The sequence below is a fragment of the Excalfactoria chinensis genome, chromosome 7 (genome assembly GCF_039878825.1).
Source record: "Excalfactoria chinensis isolate bCotChi1 chromosome 7, bCotChi1.hap2, whole genome shotgun sequence".
In the NCBI taxonomy this organism is placed as follows: Eukaryota; Metazoa; Chordata; class Aves; order Galliformes; family Phasianidae; genus Excalfactoria; species Excalfactoria chinensis.
In genome coordinates, this window is record NC_092831.1 from 33,411,494 (window position 1) to 33,428,264 (window position 16,771).

General features: G+C 41.7%; 3 protein-coding genes and 2 pseudogenes across 3 annotated transcripts; all 5 read right to left on the reverse strand.

Annotated features, from left to right (window-relative positions):
* Nucleotides 1-102: 102 nt before the first annotated feature.
* On the reverse strand, nucleotides 103-996 carry LOC140255149 (UDP-glucuronosyltransferase 1A1 pseudogene; annotated as a pseudogene).
* Nucleotides 997-1,407: 411 nt separating this feature from the next.
* Nucleotides 1,408-3,044, reverse strand: LOC140255150 (UDP-glucuronosyltransferase 1A1-like). The gene is made up of 3 exons (XM_072342481.1): nucleotides 2,142-3,044; nucleotides 1,661-1,668; nucleotides 1,408-1,558 (listed from the first exon to the last, which is right to left on the reverse strand). Exons 1-3 carry the CDS (start codon nucleotides 3,000-3,002, stop codon nucleotides 1,408-1,410), a joined length of 1,020 nt encoding a protein of 339 aa, XP_072198582.1. The 5' UTR covers nucleotides 3,003-3,044.
* Nucleotides 3,045-4,077: 1,033 nt separating this feature from the next.
* LOC140255151 (UDP-glucuronosyltransferase 1A1-like) lies at nucleotides 4,078-5,028 on the reverse strand. The gene has a single exon (XM_072342482.1). The coding sequence runs from the start codon at nucleotides 5,014-5,016 to the stop codon at nucleotides 4,078-4,080; it is 939 nt and encodes a 312-aa protein (XP_072198583.1). The 5' UTR covers nucleotides 5,017-5,028.
* Nucleotides 5,029-11,142: 6,114 nt separating this feature from the next.
* Nucleotides 11,143-12,039, reverse strand: LOC140255152 (UDP-glucuronosyltransferase 1A6 pseudogene; annotated as a pseudogene).
* A 1,179-nt stretch (nucleotides 12,040-13,218) lies between these two features.
* Nucleotides 13,219-14,637, reverse strand: LOC140255153 (UDP-glucuronosyltransferase 1A9-like). The gene is made up of 2 exons (XM_072342483.1): nucleotides 13,777-14,637; nucleotides 13,219-13,227 (listed from the first exon to the last, which is right to left on the reverse strand). Exons 1-2 carry the CDS (start codon nucleotides 14,635-14,637, stop codon nucleotides 13,219-13,221), a joined length of 870 nt encoding a protein of 289 aa, XP_072198584.1.
* Nucleotides 14,638-16,771: the final 2,134 nt, after the last annotated feature.

Sequence of the window (16,771 nt, forward strand, 5' to 3'; positions counted from 1 at the left end):
AAGTACTGGCATCTCTTGGTAAGTGAAAAGCAGCTTGAACCTGTTTGTATAGTTAAACCTTTCTAATGAAATGATACAAAGTTCTATAGTGAAAATACTAGTTTAAGTGAAGAAAGAGACAAGGGCATCACCCACCTGAGATAACTTCTTATGAGTGCAGGTTATTCCTCCAATTACGATCATGTTTGGCATCAGTGGTTTTGGATAATGGAACACAAAGTCAAATCGTACAAGCCAAATTGATGCCTTGCGTAAGAGATCTAATACAGTCACATCCCGCTGAAGGAACTCAGAAGCCAGTTTAGTGTATGGTTGAAAGAGAAGATGACAAAGAAGAGAATGTGGGATGTCCAAAATAATATTCTTTACACGCTGGAGAAAGTTCATGTGGTCTGTATTGCCACTGAAAATCCTGGGGACGTAAGAAGGGGGGTTGGGACACTGAGTGGCATCAATATCTAAGCCACAGGGTATCTGTTGTAAAAGAAAGACAGAAGGGATTGAAAGGTGCTCGGCCAGTATCTGCCCACAAGGCAAAAATGGGTCTGTAAAGAGAGCATCAAAATCATACTCCTGAAGATATCTGATGAGCTCTTTGTTGTATAGTAAACGCTCACAAGTGGACAAGAAAATGGCAGACATTCTTTGAACACGTTGACGGATTGTAGCAAGCTTTTCCAGAAAGGATCCTTCTGTAAACACATCCTGAGAGAATTCCCGGAAGCTGCCATCCATCTCTTCCTGTGTGAAAGGGACTGGGTAGGTTTTCATAACAAAGTTCTCTGATGGCTTTATGTGTACATTGACTTCAGGTGCTACGACGACTATTTCATGTCCTTTCTGCCTGAGCCCATCTAGCACTTCCCGCATGCTGAGCCAATGACTCCCATCTACTGGCACCACCAGCAGCTTCCCACCTGCAGCCAATCTGAGCAGGGACAGCAGCAGAAGCAGTGATACAGTGAGTTGTGGATGAGAAGGAAGTACCAAGGACATTCCTGCTGAAATGTGGGGAGAGCTGCACAGGAAGAAAACTCCAGGCAGCACTGAGAGAATAGCACCAGCTCTGCACTTTTATGTGATCTGAGCAACTCAATAGCTTGTGAATCTTGGATCTATTCAAGGAAGTGTGGTAAAAGTATAATCCTGGATTAGGCAAGAGGCCAGATAACAAGCACTAGAGTTCAGAAAAGTACATAGGTCAGTGCAGAAGAGGCGGATACAATAGGTGAGCTGCAGAATATTCTACAGGATGAACAGTAGAGCGTAACACAGAAGAAGGGAGAGAGAGTTTAGTACGGAACTGTGCTTCTGATAGCAGAGGTCTTTGGAGTTCTTTGCTCCAGTTTCCATATAACCTGGTAATTTCTTCTGACAGAGGATGCAAAAACCCACCACAGACCTTCACTAGAAGAGCAAAGAATATCTCTTATACGCAGTGCAGTCCTGGAAGAAATTCAAGAATTTCTGCTGCTTCTTTGCTTGCACTTCCACGACCTGTGAGATCCCTGTTGAATTCTGGATCTGGAAATACCCTTGTTCATAACAGACAGTCTCACTGACAGAGAAAGAAGGGGTAAGGCAGCAAGGGTACCTCAGGACAGAAGTGTGATGTGCATTTCAGAATAAATGGCCAGCCCCTCAGACTTCCATCACTCACTACAATATCTTTATGAGAGCAAAAAAGTATCAAGTTACTAAACACCACACAAAATGTGCCTCAATAACATGTAACTAAAAAGTAATTGGTAACAAATCCTGTGTTTGTTTCACAGTTAAATAGCTTTTCTTTCTAGTGCCAGTGAACTTTTCAGTGTGGAGTACCACTCCATTGGCATACACGGAGGGGAAGTCACCTCTTCTCAACCAAGTGGGAGAATGCCTTCTTGTACAGGAAAAGAAAACAAGACAGAAGACACTCATTGCCTCTCAATTCAGCATAGTTTGTAAATGAAAAAATGGAACTGCCTACTCAGAAAAAGCAGAAATTGAGGAAGAAATGACAGAAAAAACATTGTTTTCACCAATAGTTGCACATCTCACTCCTAACGCAAATTAAATATCTATCTGATATACAAAATCACATTTTTAGGAGCACAGAACTCTAAAAGAACAACAATTAAAAACAGAGCACGACCCACCTGAGGTAGCTGCTTGTGAGCACAGTTCACTCCTCCAACTACAATTATGTTGGGCATCAATGGCCTTGGATAATCTAACGCAAAGTCATACCTCAGAAGCCACACAGAAGCCTTGCGTAAGAGATCTAGCACAGTCACGTCTCGCTGAAGGAACTCAGAAGCCAGTTTTTCATATGGTTTATAAAGAAAGTCACAAAGGAAAAGATTTGAGGTGTCAAAGATGACATTCTTCACACGCTGGAGGAAGTTCATGTGATCTGTATGGTCTGTAAATAGCCTGGGAATATAAGAAGGAGGACTGGGACACTGAGTGGCCTCATTATCTAAGCCACATGGTATTCCCCTCAGTAAATACACAGAAGGGATGGAAAGATGCTCAGCCACTATTGCTCCACAGGGCAGTGCAGGGTCCGTAAAGAGAGCATCAAAGTTACTCTGCTCAAGATATCTGATGAGCTCTTTGTTTTTCAGTAACTGTTCACAGGCTATGAAGCCTAACTCAAAGAGTTCTTTCGATCTTTCCCGTAATCTATGAAATCGTTCCAGAAATGATCCTTCTTCAAACACATCCTTTAAAAACGCCCGGAAATTGCCAACCATCTCCTGATATGTAAAAGGGACTGGGTAGATTTTCATGATAAAATTCTCTGATGGCTTTATTTGTAAACTGATTTCAGGAGCAACGACGACTATTTCATGTCCTTTCTGCTTCAGAACTTCCATCACTTCCCGCATGCTGAACCAATGACTTCCATCTACTGGCACCACCAGCAGTTTCCCACCTGCAGCCAAGCTGAGCACAGACAGCAGCAGAAGCAGTAACACTGAGACTTGTGGATGAGAAGGAAATACCAGGGCCATTCCTGCTGAAATGTGGGGAGATCTACACAGGACGAAAACTCCAGGCAGCTCTGAAGCAATAGCAAAAGCCCTGTGCTCTTTGAGCAGCCAATGGAAGGCCATAGGTTTTGATACTCCTATAACATAATTGCAGTATGGTAAATGTTTAATCACTGGTATGATTAAAGGCTGGATAACAAGCTCTAGAGTTCAGCCAAGTCCATGGGTGGGTTGTGCCACTGCACCCACCAGCTACACCCCAACTTTCCCTTTTAGAGGAAGAGTGGTGTGTGACCCTGGAAGGAGGCAGGAGTGGCTGTGTGTGGCTCTTTACTTCTAATAGCCTTGCTCAGGATGAAACTTTTGCACCTACAGGAGATCTGTCATGCCCACATCACCACTGCAACCAGTAGCAGCTGCTCTCTTTCCTCTGGGCATGGCCTCTCCCTCTGAACATTCATCTCTAGAAGGCCTATGGACCAACACTGGATGTGAAACAGCTTTTCACGGTGTTGTCTTGAATTATAGAAGTTTGTCTGTGGGACACACCACCCATACAACCAGGTACTTCCAGCACATCAGAACAGCCTCAAAGGAGTGAGAGAGGGCTTAGCATATAATCATCAAGGTTGGAAAAGATCTTCAAGATCCTCCACTTGAACCATCTGCCTCTCACCAACAATTCTAGCTAGGCCATGTCCCACAGTACAACATGTAAATGTTTCTTGAACACTTCCAGGGTCATTGACTCCACCACCTCAATGAGCAGCCCATTCCAGCATCTGACCACTCTTTCACTGATGATTAAGCTAGGATGCCTTGTTTATCTAATGCCAGATGAAGCTTTCAATGCAGGGCACCACTCCATCAGCACACACACAGGGGACACATGCCTTATGCTTCTCACACACACTTACCTATCCTCTGCCAAGTGGAGAATACCTTCTTGTACATGAAAAGAAAGCAAGTCAGAAGCCATATATTGCCTCTCAATTCAGCATAGTTTGTAAATTAAATAAATAAATAAAAATGGGGCTGAAAACACCATTGTTTTCACCAATAGTTGCACATCTCACTCCTAATGCAAATTAAATATCTATCTGATATACAAAATCACATTTTTAGGAGCACAGAACTCTAAAAGAACAACAATTAAAAACAGAGCACGACCCACCTGAGGTAGCTGCTTGTGAGCACAGTTCACTCCTCCAACTACAATTATGTTGGGCATCAATGGCCTTGGATAATCTAACACAAAGTCATACCTCAGAAGCCACACAGAAGCCTTGCGTAAGAGATCTAGCACAGTCACGTCTCGCTGAAGGAACTCAGAAGCCAGTTTTTCATATGGTTTATAAAGAAAGTCACAAAGGAAAAGATTAGAGGTGTCAAAGATGACATTCTTCACACGCTGGAGGAAGTTCATGTGATCTGTATGGTCTGTAAATAGCCTGGGAATATAAGAAGGGGGACTGGGACACTGAGTGGCCTCATTATCTAAGCCACATGGCATTCCCCTCAGTAAATACACAGAAGGGATGGAAAGATGCTCAGCCACTATTGTTCCACAGGGCAGTACAGGGTCCGTAAAGAGAGCATCAAAGTTACTCTCCTCGAGATATCTGATGAGCTCTTTGTTTTTCAGTAACTGTTCACAGGCTATGAAGCCTAAATCAAAGAGTCTTTTCACTCTTCCTTGTACTCTACGAAACCTTTCCAGAAATGATCCTTCTTCAAATGTCTCCTTTAAAAATGCCTCGAAATCTCCGTTTATCTCTTCCTCTGTAACAGGGACTTGGTACAGCTTCATTGTAAAATTGTCTGATGCCTTTACATGTAAATTGAATTCAGGTGAAACGACAACTATTTCATGTCCTTTCTGCCTGAGTCCAACTAACACTTCCCGCAGGCTGAGCCAATGGCTCCCACCTACTGGCACCACCAGTAGCTTCCCACCTGCAGCCAAGCTGAGCAAGGACAGCAGCAGAAGCAGCGACAGTGAGACTTGTGGATGAGAAGGAAGTACCAGGGCCATTCCTGCAGAGATGTGGGGAGCTCTGTTCAAATGAACACAAGCACCTCTGAGCTTTTAAGCTAATTGTGCTGTGCTTTTTTGTGATGATCTTTAGACTTGTTTGCTTTCTGGTGAATGTATAATCACTGATATGGACTAATTGAAGATGTTAAAGTCCAGCCAATCTCTCTGGCAGTCATCCGATCCACAGCTAAAATGGATAATGCTCACCCATTTGTACTGAATGTATAGTTGGACTGAAGGGAATAACAGTATTTTCATCAAGAAATACACTAAAATGCTGTGTAACAAATCAGTAGCTGAAGAAAACTATATATGTGTGTATGAGAAGAAGGAATCCATGCTGTGGAATTGTAAGACTAAACTGAAAGAACAACCAGAATTTTAAGAACATCCAGGTGTTACAAGAAAGTGAAGCCACTCAGATTCCTTCGTACCCAGTTAGTTAAAGACTGGGCATAAGTAGCCAACAACGCATTCAGAACAAAGACTTAATTTTAAATGGCAAATGGTTGTGTTCTTATTTTGGAAGAAAAACTAAAACTAAAATACCATGTCAAGTAGTTGGCAAGCATTTGTGTTAGATACATGCTAAACTTCATTTCTTTTAGATATAACTGTGTTGCAGAGCTATATCTAGAAGATAATGAAGAAAGTGAGTGGCTGGGAGTGCCACTTAAGAATCAGTAATAAAACCATGCTGGACCATGAACTTTTCAGCCCTTGCAAGATAAGGGTGAGAGGAGAGTCTAAATTTAAAGTGGACCTGCATGCAGGCAAATTGGTCCCATTGCTTTCTCAGAGAGTCTATCTGGGTTTGCCCAACACAGCTTTTCAACAGGTCAGATGAACAGAACAGAGAAAAAAAAGCACTACTCCAATAGAACTGGACATGGAGAGGGTTTATGGCCGTTTTAAAGATATTTCTGTGAGTAAGCAAGACCTGAGCAATACCTGCTCAACTGGAATAAACAGTACGTCCAATGGGCAGGATCAGATGAAGTACTGGGAGGAGTTAAGCACAGCCTGAGGGCAGGTAAGGTTGGATCTGGGGAATGTGTGCAAGCTTGTAAAATGCAAATCTATTTTACTATAAAGCTTCTTTCATTCATATTCACAAAGGCACATGAATTTACAGGAAGAAGAGGTGGCAGGCAGGAGGAATACATGCCCCATGACACAGAGGAGTAAAAAACATTCAGGGGAAGAAAAGAGAAATGCCTGTTTCTTTGTAAGGGGCATTTGCAAATGATACAACTTTTACCTCTTTCAAGAAACAATGTAATTTACTGCCGAAACTGCTGGATGACACTAACTATAGATTGATCATCTGTTGAGGAGAGCTATCTCCTCTTATCTGTCCTTCTTGAGTTAATGTCTGCCTTCACAACATGAGACTGCTGTACTTTTTGGAAGATCTGTTAACATCCCCCTGCACTTTTATGCTTTAATTCGCGGACCAGGTGATGTCTGTGTACCGGACCAGCAGGAATTAAATATAGCATAGCATGTGATTCCCTCAGAGAACAAAATCCCTGTCTTGGGCAGGTCCAAAAAAAGAAGATGGAATCACGTCTTGTTCTGCTGGTCAGTGGCACCGCTGTTTTTCACATGCATTGGCCATACAAAAACAATTACTCTGAATTACTCCTTTAGGTAAGTAATGTATATATCAAATGCCACTAGATTTCCCACATACCAAGCATGCATATGACTGCCAGAACTTCTCCCAGTCACTCACTAACCTGAGATAACAGCTTCTTCCTTCCACAGTTAATGCCTCCAATGAAAACCATACTGGGCATCACAGGCATGGGATAGTCAAAGGCAAAATCAGTTCTCTTCAGCCAAATAGATCCGTGACTTAGAAGCTGTGTCAATGTCATAGGCCTTTGGAGAAAGTCTGAGGCCAGCCTTTCAAATGGTGAAAAGATGATACTGCAGGTAAAATAATCCGAAATGCTGATCAGTACATTCTTCACCCTCTGAGGAAATGTCATATGATCTGTATTGAATGAAAACAATCGTGGGACATAGGATGGTGGGCTCGGGCTCTGAGCAGCATAAAGGTCTAGAGAACAAGGAAAGTTCCTCAAGAAGAAAATGGAAGGAATAGACAGATGCAGAGCAACTATTTGTCCACAAGGTGTCAGAGGATCTGTAAAGACTGCATCAAACTTGCTTTCTTCCATAAATTTCATCAGCTCTTTTTCATGCAGTAAGGAACTGCAGGCAGCTTGAAATATAGCAGAAGTCTTTCTAAAATTTTCCCAAGTATCCAAAAATCTGGTAAGGAAAGGCTGTTCACTGAAACTGCTCATACCGATAGTGTGCAAAAGCTCTTCAATCTCTTCCAACTTGTATGGTGTGGGATACCTCTTCATCGTATAACCTTCTGAAGAATCTATGAGGATACTGTTGTCTGGTGCTACAACAACTATTTCATGTCCTCTACTGCTCAGCTCAGCCAGCACTTGTTTCATACTGAGCCAGTGACTGCCATCCATCGGGATCACCAGCAGCTTCTCAGCAGCAGCAGTACTCAAGCAGCACAAGAAGGGGAGAAGCACTGCCATCAGCATGTTGCAAGACAGAAAGGAATCCATGCAAGAGTGAGCCGAGGTGGTCTGAAAGCTTCTGAAGCTTTGATCCACCTACACAAGTATATCACTTGGTACTGCCTCTTAATGATACCTTTGCCCTTCTGAATTACTATTTCATGTGTGTTTATCAGTTCACACGCAATGGGATTCATGTTAGAAGATTAATGATTATAAAATGTTGAAATGGGTTTTGAACTTAAAAAGCGTGTTTGTGCAAGCATGAGAAAGGTGTGTCTGCTGTTGTAAACTTGGCTCTCCCATACTTCAGCAACAATTCAATGCCTCAGCCTCCTCCTTCCCATACTACAACCACGGACTGATGACCTTCTTACCATCAGCAGCCCATCAATGCAGACCCCACCTTGTCTCACCCAAACTGCAGCAGCCCCCATCTCTTCTGTTCACCATTCTTGCCTCTGATTACACTGGGAGATAGAGGACTGATATGTGCTGAGTGAGCTGGCTCTTCAGTGTTGGCAGATTGATGTAACTCTATGCAAACAACTACTGTTCTGAGATAAGCTGAGTCATTGAGCAAAAGTTCATTGAAAGCTCTAAGTGCTGGGCTTTATCCTGGGACTCAGTTACTGTTTCACACAGGCAGGCATTATTAACTTCGTGTATGTGAACACAAGCCATGCAAGGAGCTGGGAGTAACTCTTGCCTTTCTCCTGCACTTTGCCTGGAAAAGTTTGGATTTTAGCAAGAACTGCATCTCCTAAAACTGGTTATTTTCCTCTAGTGTCCATACATTTGAAACAATCTCTAAGAAGACAAATCTCTGCAGTCTCTTGCTGTTCTCATATAGCAACATTTATTCAATGCAGAATAACTGTAGCTCTGATGTAGAAAGGAGGTGGACACTCATTCCCTGTCTAGATCAGATGGTGATATCTGATATCATTATCTAATCTGTTGCTCCTTTCACAGATGTGGTTTAAGGATGAGGTGCTGTGCGTGACTGTTAAGTGAGCTAATGAACATGCCATAGCATCTCTCACTTAGAGATGGTGACTATTTATCAGTAATGCCAATGTAAATGCAGGTTTCTGACTGTACTAGTTTGTAAAAGAACACTTCCCAGGTGCTCAGATGGTGCTGGGCCACCTTCAGCTGATCATTTAAATGTGAGCAAATTATAACCTTCATATTGGCAACGAAGTTATGAATAACCATGCCTAGGTTGTACTCATTTGTGTGATTGAATTGAACTTGTACACTGTCTAAAGTCAGTTCCTAATTTATATCAGTATGATTAAAGGATGTTGGCTATTTCCAACACATTTATGAAATAGGATGGGACCACCCTAGCCACCTTAGAGAACACCAGTGCAAGGGAAAACAGAAAACTTGTACACAGAATATCTACTACAGAGTAGAAAACCCTCTCACAAACCTGTGTGATACTTTTACTCCTATATAAGGCTTCCTCACCCATCACACACAAAATATCTGCCTCAAATTCATGCACCTTTCATGGGGTTTTCCCATTCTTTCCCATTTAATTAATAATTAAAATTAAATTATTAATTCCCATTATTTCCCATAAGTATCCAACTTATCTTCAAAGTATCTCCGCCCGTTTAAAGATAAACCTTCCATCTAACCTCTTATCCTATCAAGTATAAAACTATTGCAAAATGAAACCACTGATCCTCAGATAACATACGCCAGTGTGTTTCTAGGTCATGAACTTGTGAGTCCAAAGTCAATGTCAGTTCAGTTCAGGGCTGACACAGCCCAAGAACTCTGTGGAGTCAGATCCTTCTTGGATCTAAACTGCTGAGTCACTGTTGGTTATTATCTGCCGCAGTAAAACTTTATATATAAGTAGGTGACCAGGAAGGTGTTATTTACAACGAAAGATCACAGCACACAATTTGTTACTCCAGGCATTCAAGGCTCTACATCACTGGTGAGGCTTTCTTTCCTCTGCATTTTCTACCTGCTTATTTTCAGGCCTTGTGGGAAAGCTTTAACCTCAATGAGAACCTTCCTTCAAAAAGAACAGCTAGCTCCATCACCTGCACTATCCACAAATCCGCAGTAGATTAATGTGAATTTTCAGACAGCTCAGGAGAAGGTGATAGAACAGACCATAGCAAAGGCTGTTGGATGAATATGAGAGGATGAAATCAAGCTAGGCTCTGAGATATGAAAGACAGCCACATGCTTCCTTTGTGAGGCTTTTACAGACATCTGATGGAATCTTTAATATCAGATCAGTGATCTTTTCCACTCGTAATTCATATGTCCTTTTGAAAGACCTTACAAGCAATGGCTATTCTTTTTCCTTTTATTCAGACACATCTAACCAGCTAGAGAGAACCAGGTGGTTTGCTTCATTCTGTGGCCCTAAGGACTCTTGTGGTAGGATTGTCTCTGTTGCCTCCAATGCAAGCACTAAACACACTTACCTGAACAGAAGAGAAGACATTAGGGCTTTGTTCTACACAGTTCTGATTCAGACACACTCAGAATAAGTAATTCTTGAATTCTCCTTTCTTGCCTTTTTTTCTTTTTTCTGAACTGGATTCAGAGATCTAGTTCTCAACCAAAAACCAGTATGGGAACTTATAGAAGACAACCATGCCCAGAAAAGATTAAAATCGAATGAAATAACTTATAAAACAGGAAAATATATAAACTTTTGAAAGGCTTTTGGGATTAGGTCTGGTTGCAGCTTATATATTTGCTACTTTTTCCAAATTTTTACCCTCACATGCATTCGATTTCTTTTTCAGTTTATATCAATGCCTTGACATAAAGGGAAAGAGGTAATCCAACCTACCTGGCTGAATGGACAGAAAAACAATTGGCAAATGGCTAAAATGTTAGTCCTATAACCTTCAATGAATAAAAAAGGAGAACGAGTATATAGATGTACATGCACAGAAGCGTCCATGCCAGTCTTCAACAACACTGATGCCAAGGCTGCCTTCAACAACAACAGACTTGGGTGCCCTTTATCCTGCAAGCTTCTCATGGCAGTCACTGTAGTCAGATAGCAACACCTAGAGTCCACAGCCACTAAAGCATGTGGATTGAATGCTCCTGGCATGGCAGCAAGTACCTAATGTGTCCAAATGGACAGTTCTGAAAATCACAGAGCAGATGAAGACCCGACAGTGCCTATGCATGTTCCTCAGGCTATTCTTTCAGAGCTATATAGCAGTGTGGTTGTGGTGCTTGCTTTTCTGGAAATGGATGTAGCATAACAAACTTAGATGAAACAGAAGCAACCAGGTTCTTTTGGGGAGGAATATTTGCAACTCACTTGAGCTTCAATTAAAAAAAAAAAAACAAACAACAGTTCATCATTTGCATAATGTTTACATGTAACTTAAATTTTCTTATTTGATAAGACTTAGGATTGCCAGGACATGATTTATTCTGAATTCTGGATACTAGCAAATAACATTTATGAATCTTGCAGGATTTTTTATTAGCTTTCTATTTTTAAATACAAAAGTGATTTTAGTGGAGTTTCAATGTAAGATACTTAAATATTTCTGTTCTTGGTTTACAATGAGAATAAAATAAAGATCAATACCTGAGACAGCTTGTTCTTCTGAGCACAGTTTATCCCTCCAATAAAAACCATGTTTGGCATTGTTGGTCTTGGGAATTCAAATACAAAATCATATCTCATGAGCCAGATAGATCCACGACTTAGAAGGTCTGTAGCTGTCACTTTCTTTTGCAAGATCTCATATGCAAGCTCTTCAAACTGAGAGAATAAGGGCTGACAGTAAACAAGCTCCAGTATGTTGACCAGCATGTTTTTCACACGTTGAGCAAATGTCATGCTATCTGAATTATTTAGGAAGAGTCTGGGAACATAAGAAGGAGGGCTTGGACACTGGGTAGCTTTTGAATCCATACTGCAAGGTAATCCTCGCAAGAAGTAGACAGAAGGAACTGAAAGATAATCAGCAATTATTGGTCCACACATCAGAACTGGATCTGTGAAAACAACGTCAAATTTGCTGTTTCTCAAATACTGCATCATTTCTTCGTTGTGCAAGAGGCTCTCGCAGGTGGTGAAAAAAAACCTGGAAATGTCTATCATGCTTTGATACATTGTAATAACAATATTCAATGTAGATTGTTCGATAAAATGATCATTAACAAATGACTTGAGCACAAGATGCAAATGATCATCTGCATAAGGTATTGGATATACTTTCACTGTATAATTTTGATTCTCCTTTGACTTCATAAACAAACTTGATGACGGCACAACCACAACAACATCATGTCCATTCTGCTGGAGCTTTCCTACTACTGGTCGCATACTGAGCCAATGACTTCCATCCTGAGGTATCACCAGGATCTTTCCACATTCAGCAAAGATTAAAGATGACAGTAGAAAAAATATCCCAGCACGTTGGTAAAAAGACAGAAACTGAAGACCCATTTCACTGAAAGTAAGGTGTAGAGTTCTGTTCTGGAGACACCCGACACAGTCCTTTATATGTGAGGTTTAACTTATCAGCAGGAAATAAATTATTGACTACAGAAAGAAATATTTAACTTACCAAAATGTTGACTTAATTCTTCAATAATCGATTACAACCGTTTATATAACAGGGAAAGGAGTACAGTGCTCTTGAAAAAAGCTGCCCCCCTTTGTACTTCTAATTTATTTAATCATTAACCTTAGAAGTATGTCAGCGTGTTCTTTCCTAGTGTAACTAACAAGACCTAGGACAGCAGTCTTGTCTATAAAATGAAAAGACATGGATTTGATGGATAAATCATTCAAACAGATAAGGCACTGGCTGGACAGTTACATTCAAAGAGTTACATTCCATGGTTTGATGTCCGGGTGGAGACCAGTGACAAGTGCTGCCCTCAGGCGTCTGTATTGGGACGGATACAATTTAACACCTTTATCAGTGATGTGGACTGCCGGATTAAGGGCACCCTCAGCAAATTTGCACACTAAACTAAGCAGTTGTGGTTGACTGAGATTAGATACAAGGAACAAATTCTTTATTATGAGATTGGTGAGGCCCTGGCAGAGGCTGCCCAGAGAAGCAGTGGATGCCCCATCCCTGGCAGTGCTCAAGGCCAGGCTGGATGGGGCTTTGGGCAGCCTGGTCTGTGGGAGGTGTCTCTGCCCATAGCAGGGGTTTAAAGTGGATGGGCTTTAAGGTCCCCTCCAACTCAAACTATTTTACAATTCTGTGTCATCTCTTAATAACACTGGAGGTATATAACACTACGAAAGCCTACGTGCTTTCTAAAGGCAACCTTTAAAATATACTCATGAGAAAGAGTGGAAGTTCCTTTTCTTTCATGTGTTGGCCTAACTGAAAAGTGCCTAATCAGTATGTAGATGGCTGATGTTTAATTCACAAATCCTCCAAGCAGTCAAAACTATGTGTCTTTTGAATATATCATGAACACCAGAAAGTACCATGCAATACCAAATCTGAGAAGCAGAAGGAAAGAGAAGAAAAAAGCCATGCTACCAGACAGAAAACAAACAATCAAACGGCAACAACTAAATGATGGGATCGGGGCAGGTGAATGGAAAGGAGGCTAGCAAATACCTTCATGGACACAACAAAGGATTCTTGGATATCTTTAACTAGTCCCACTGATAGCACACATAGAAAATGTCAACGAGCAAACTAAGCCCCTGAGCTCCCTGTCAGACACAGGCAGTAATGTAAGCAACTGCATTATACAGAACTCATTCCCAGAGAGGGATGAATACGGGGTGTTGAGAGGTGGGAGTCGGTTTTCTGAAGCACACACTGAAAATGAGGGAAATCATAGATTTGCTAGCCAAGGGAGGAGATCCTGTCTCTCTACTCTGCACGGGTGAGGTGTCACCTAGAACACTGCATCCAGATGTGGAGTCCTCAGTTCAGGAGAGACACAGACCTGTTGGAGAGTGTCCAGAGAAGGGCCACAAAAATGATTTTAGAAAGGACAGGCTGAGAGAGCCGGGGCTGTTCAGCATAGAGAAAAGAAGCCTCTGTGTAGACCTGACACAGAACTTATCCCACACACATCTCAGTCCACAGAAAAAATATACAAATACTCAGTTAGAAATTAAATCAGCAAAATCAAGAGCACCAAACATCCATAAGCCATGAAATTACATTGCTTTGGGAAATGTAACTTGAGAAAAAGAGCGTACCTTAGGCAGTGGTTTCTTCCGAGCACAGTTCATACCTCCAATGAAGACCATATTGGGCATCACTGGTCTGGGATACTCAAACACAAAGTCAAACCTCATTATTGAAATAGAAGCAGAGTTCAGAAGGTCCAGCGGAGTTACATCTCTTTGAAGAACTTCAGAGGAAAGCTCTATTGCAGCTCTATAGTAACCATAACAGTAAAAGCGCTCCAGGAGTGCAATCAGTGCGTTTTCCACTCTCTGGAAAAATGTCATGTGGTCTGAGTTGAATGAAAATGTTCTCGGGACATATGACAGAGGGCTTGGGCACTGCGCTGCTTCAAAGTGCAGATTGCAAGGTAATCCTCTCATGAAGAACACAAATGGAAGTGAAAGGTAATTAGCAAGTGTAGCTCCGCACATAAAAAGGGGGTCCGTGAGGACTGCATCGAAGCTGCTTTGATTCAAGTACTGCAGTGTTTCCGTGCTGCTGAACAGTTCCTTACACTGAAAATAGAAGGATTCAAAAAGGTATGTTGAGATGTTGTAGAGTGCGAAAGCATACAATGGGAAAGGCAGACCCTTCAGGTGAGTTGCAACATACAGCTGAAAGGCATTATCCAGTTCTTCTAACTTGGTAGATACTGGGTATGTTTTCACAGTGTATGCATGTTTTTCTGTCTCTCCCGTCTGCCAGCTTACTTCTGGTTTAAGCACCACCACTTCATGTCCCCTCTCGGCGAGTTTCTGAACTACTTCCTTCATGCTTAGCCAGTGGCTTCCAACCATGGGCACCACCAGGAGTTTCCCTCCTTCAGACAGGCCTGGAATGAGGAGGATAAAAATCCAGGCAGCAAGTGGAGAGCAAAGCTGTAATGTCATTTTCCTGTGGGCAGATACTGACTGTGAAAGCGTCTCCTTCTCCTTCTTCTCCTTCTACAGTCCGTAGCTTGAATATGCTCTTGTAGGTAGTGTATGGATTTATCTGCTGAGTTGTATTGAATTGTGATTATTTTCTAGTAAATGATTTACTGCCTTAATTACTGCACACTTACCACTCAATATTGCAGGCGCTTTCTTTCATTACTTGTAAAGGCAAATATAGTGAACCTTATCTCTGCTGAGTCATTGCAGTTCTTCAGTGCTTAATGGAAAACCAGACCCTTGATAACTTTATTGCTAAAGAATTATCCCTTGAACCCTGATGTATCTTCTCCCACCTCTTGGTCAGGGCAAATGAGGCAAGCCTGGTGAAAACATCTCCTAGACATTTTATAAGAGTACCAATGAAATGGAATGTAGGAAGTTTGGCCACATAAAGTCTGTCCCAGAGTGGAAAATTCTCTCATAAACCTGCGTGATACTTTCATTCTGTGTAAGGATTCCTCTCCCATCACAGACAAAATATCTGCCTCAAATTCATGCACCTCTCATTGGGTTTTCCTGTTCCTGCTGTTCATTCAGTATGTTTAGAGAATGTGGGCTGTAACAGGACAGGTATCTTGGCATCCCATTGGAGGCCTTTGATAAATGATGGTGGATGCACATCCCATCACTCCAGGCCTTAAAACAATGTCCTAAAACCCAACAGAAATGTCTTCAGACAGCAGGCTGTCTGACATGCTGACAAGTGGGATGAGCACCCACATGGGGACTGCCATGTGGTTTGTGCAGCTAATGGAGCTCCTTGTGTTAGAAGAAACTGGACATGGACATTTACTGACAACATATTCTAGGGTACCTGGGAACCCATGACAGAAATGCACCCACAGAATGGATGTCCAGAAATACTGCTGGCATTAATAAGCATTTTCTTTTCCAACCAATCTAAGGCAAATTCGTCAGTGAAGTATATCTTACAGTAAAGATAAGTATGAAGACTTAGTGTTGAAATTCCTGTGTTGTTTTTTAAATAACCAAAACTACTAATTGGTACCACTGAGATTTTATTTCCCACTGAATTACACCTGCATTTTTGAAAGAAGTAGCCACCTGAAAACTTTTCCCCATCTCTCCATAAAGCTTTCCTCTGACATTTCATCCTATCAGATATAAAGCCATAATGCAAAACAGAAGTTCAAAACTGAACCGCAGATAACATAAGTCACTTTACAACATGTTTCCAACTCATAAAGATTTAGTTCAAGGTCTGAGTGAGTACAATTCAGGACTGACAGAGTTTATGAATGCTGGGATTGGATCCTTCTCTATTATAAACCTGTCATTAAATGACTGCTAGTCAGAGTGAACATTTGTACAAGATCTTCCTAGAGAGCAATGTCTCAAAGTTTATTATGTTTGCCAAGGATGTTAAGAGAAAATGTCGGTAGTATGTCACAGTAGAGGGGCAACTGTTGTGCCAGAATTCCATTCAGCTTCCTTGTCATGTGACAGATGGCAGCAGAGGGGCACCATGAGAAACTGTCTCACATACAAGTGTGTATACAGCAAAGGTGTTTACAGAGGTCATATCATGGAGTTAGCGCAGCGAGGCTGTGGGTGTTGCATTTTAGCAGTGGCAACAGCAACATGGAAGATGAGCCATGATCTCTATGGCCACGCAAAGCTGTCACACCACAAAATGAATAGGGTCTCAATCAGTTCATGCATGTAAGTTCACCAGTGGTGGTCACTGTGATGAATAACAGTGTTTAGTAGCTGAGAAATTGCTCTGTCAAACAATGCTGTTATGCTCTTTGTATCTGTCGTTGGAAAGAAAAAGGAGTTTACGAGTGTTGGAATACTAAAGAGACCTACTTGCTGACCTTCTGGCCGACTGCAGGATATGCAGCTTCCTAGCTCAACAAGTTTATGTTGGCTCACCTACAAGCAGGTCTAAGCCTGTGACTGTCACTTGGACACTCTCCTGTAAGTACAGAAGCCTGCATGAGCTAAAGGACAAAGTGATGATGCCTAGACAAGCACCAACAGCCTTCTCTTGTATCCACAGCCCAGTGCCTCACAAAACAGTCTGGAGAATGACACTTGCAAAACTGACAGAATGATACCACATTCA

Coding starts and splice junctions, on each gene's coding strand:
- LOC140255150 (XM_072342481.1), bottom strand. CDS start 3,002: ATGGCCCTGGTATTTCCTTCTCATCCACAAGTCTCAGTGTTACTGCTT.
- LOC140255151 (XM_072342482.1), bottom strand. CDS start 5,016: ATGGCCCTGGTACTTCCTTCTCATCCACAAGTCTCACTGTCGCTGCTT.
- LOC140255153 (XM_072342483.1), bottom strand. CDS start 14,637: ATGACATTACAGCTTTGCTCTCCACTTGCTGCCTGGATTTTTATCCTC.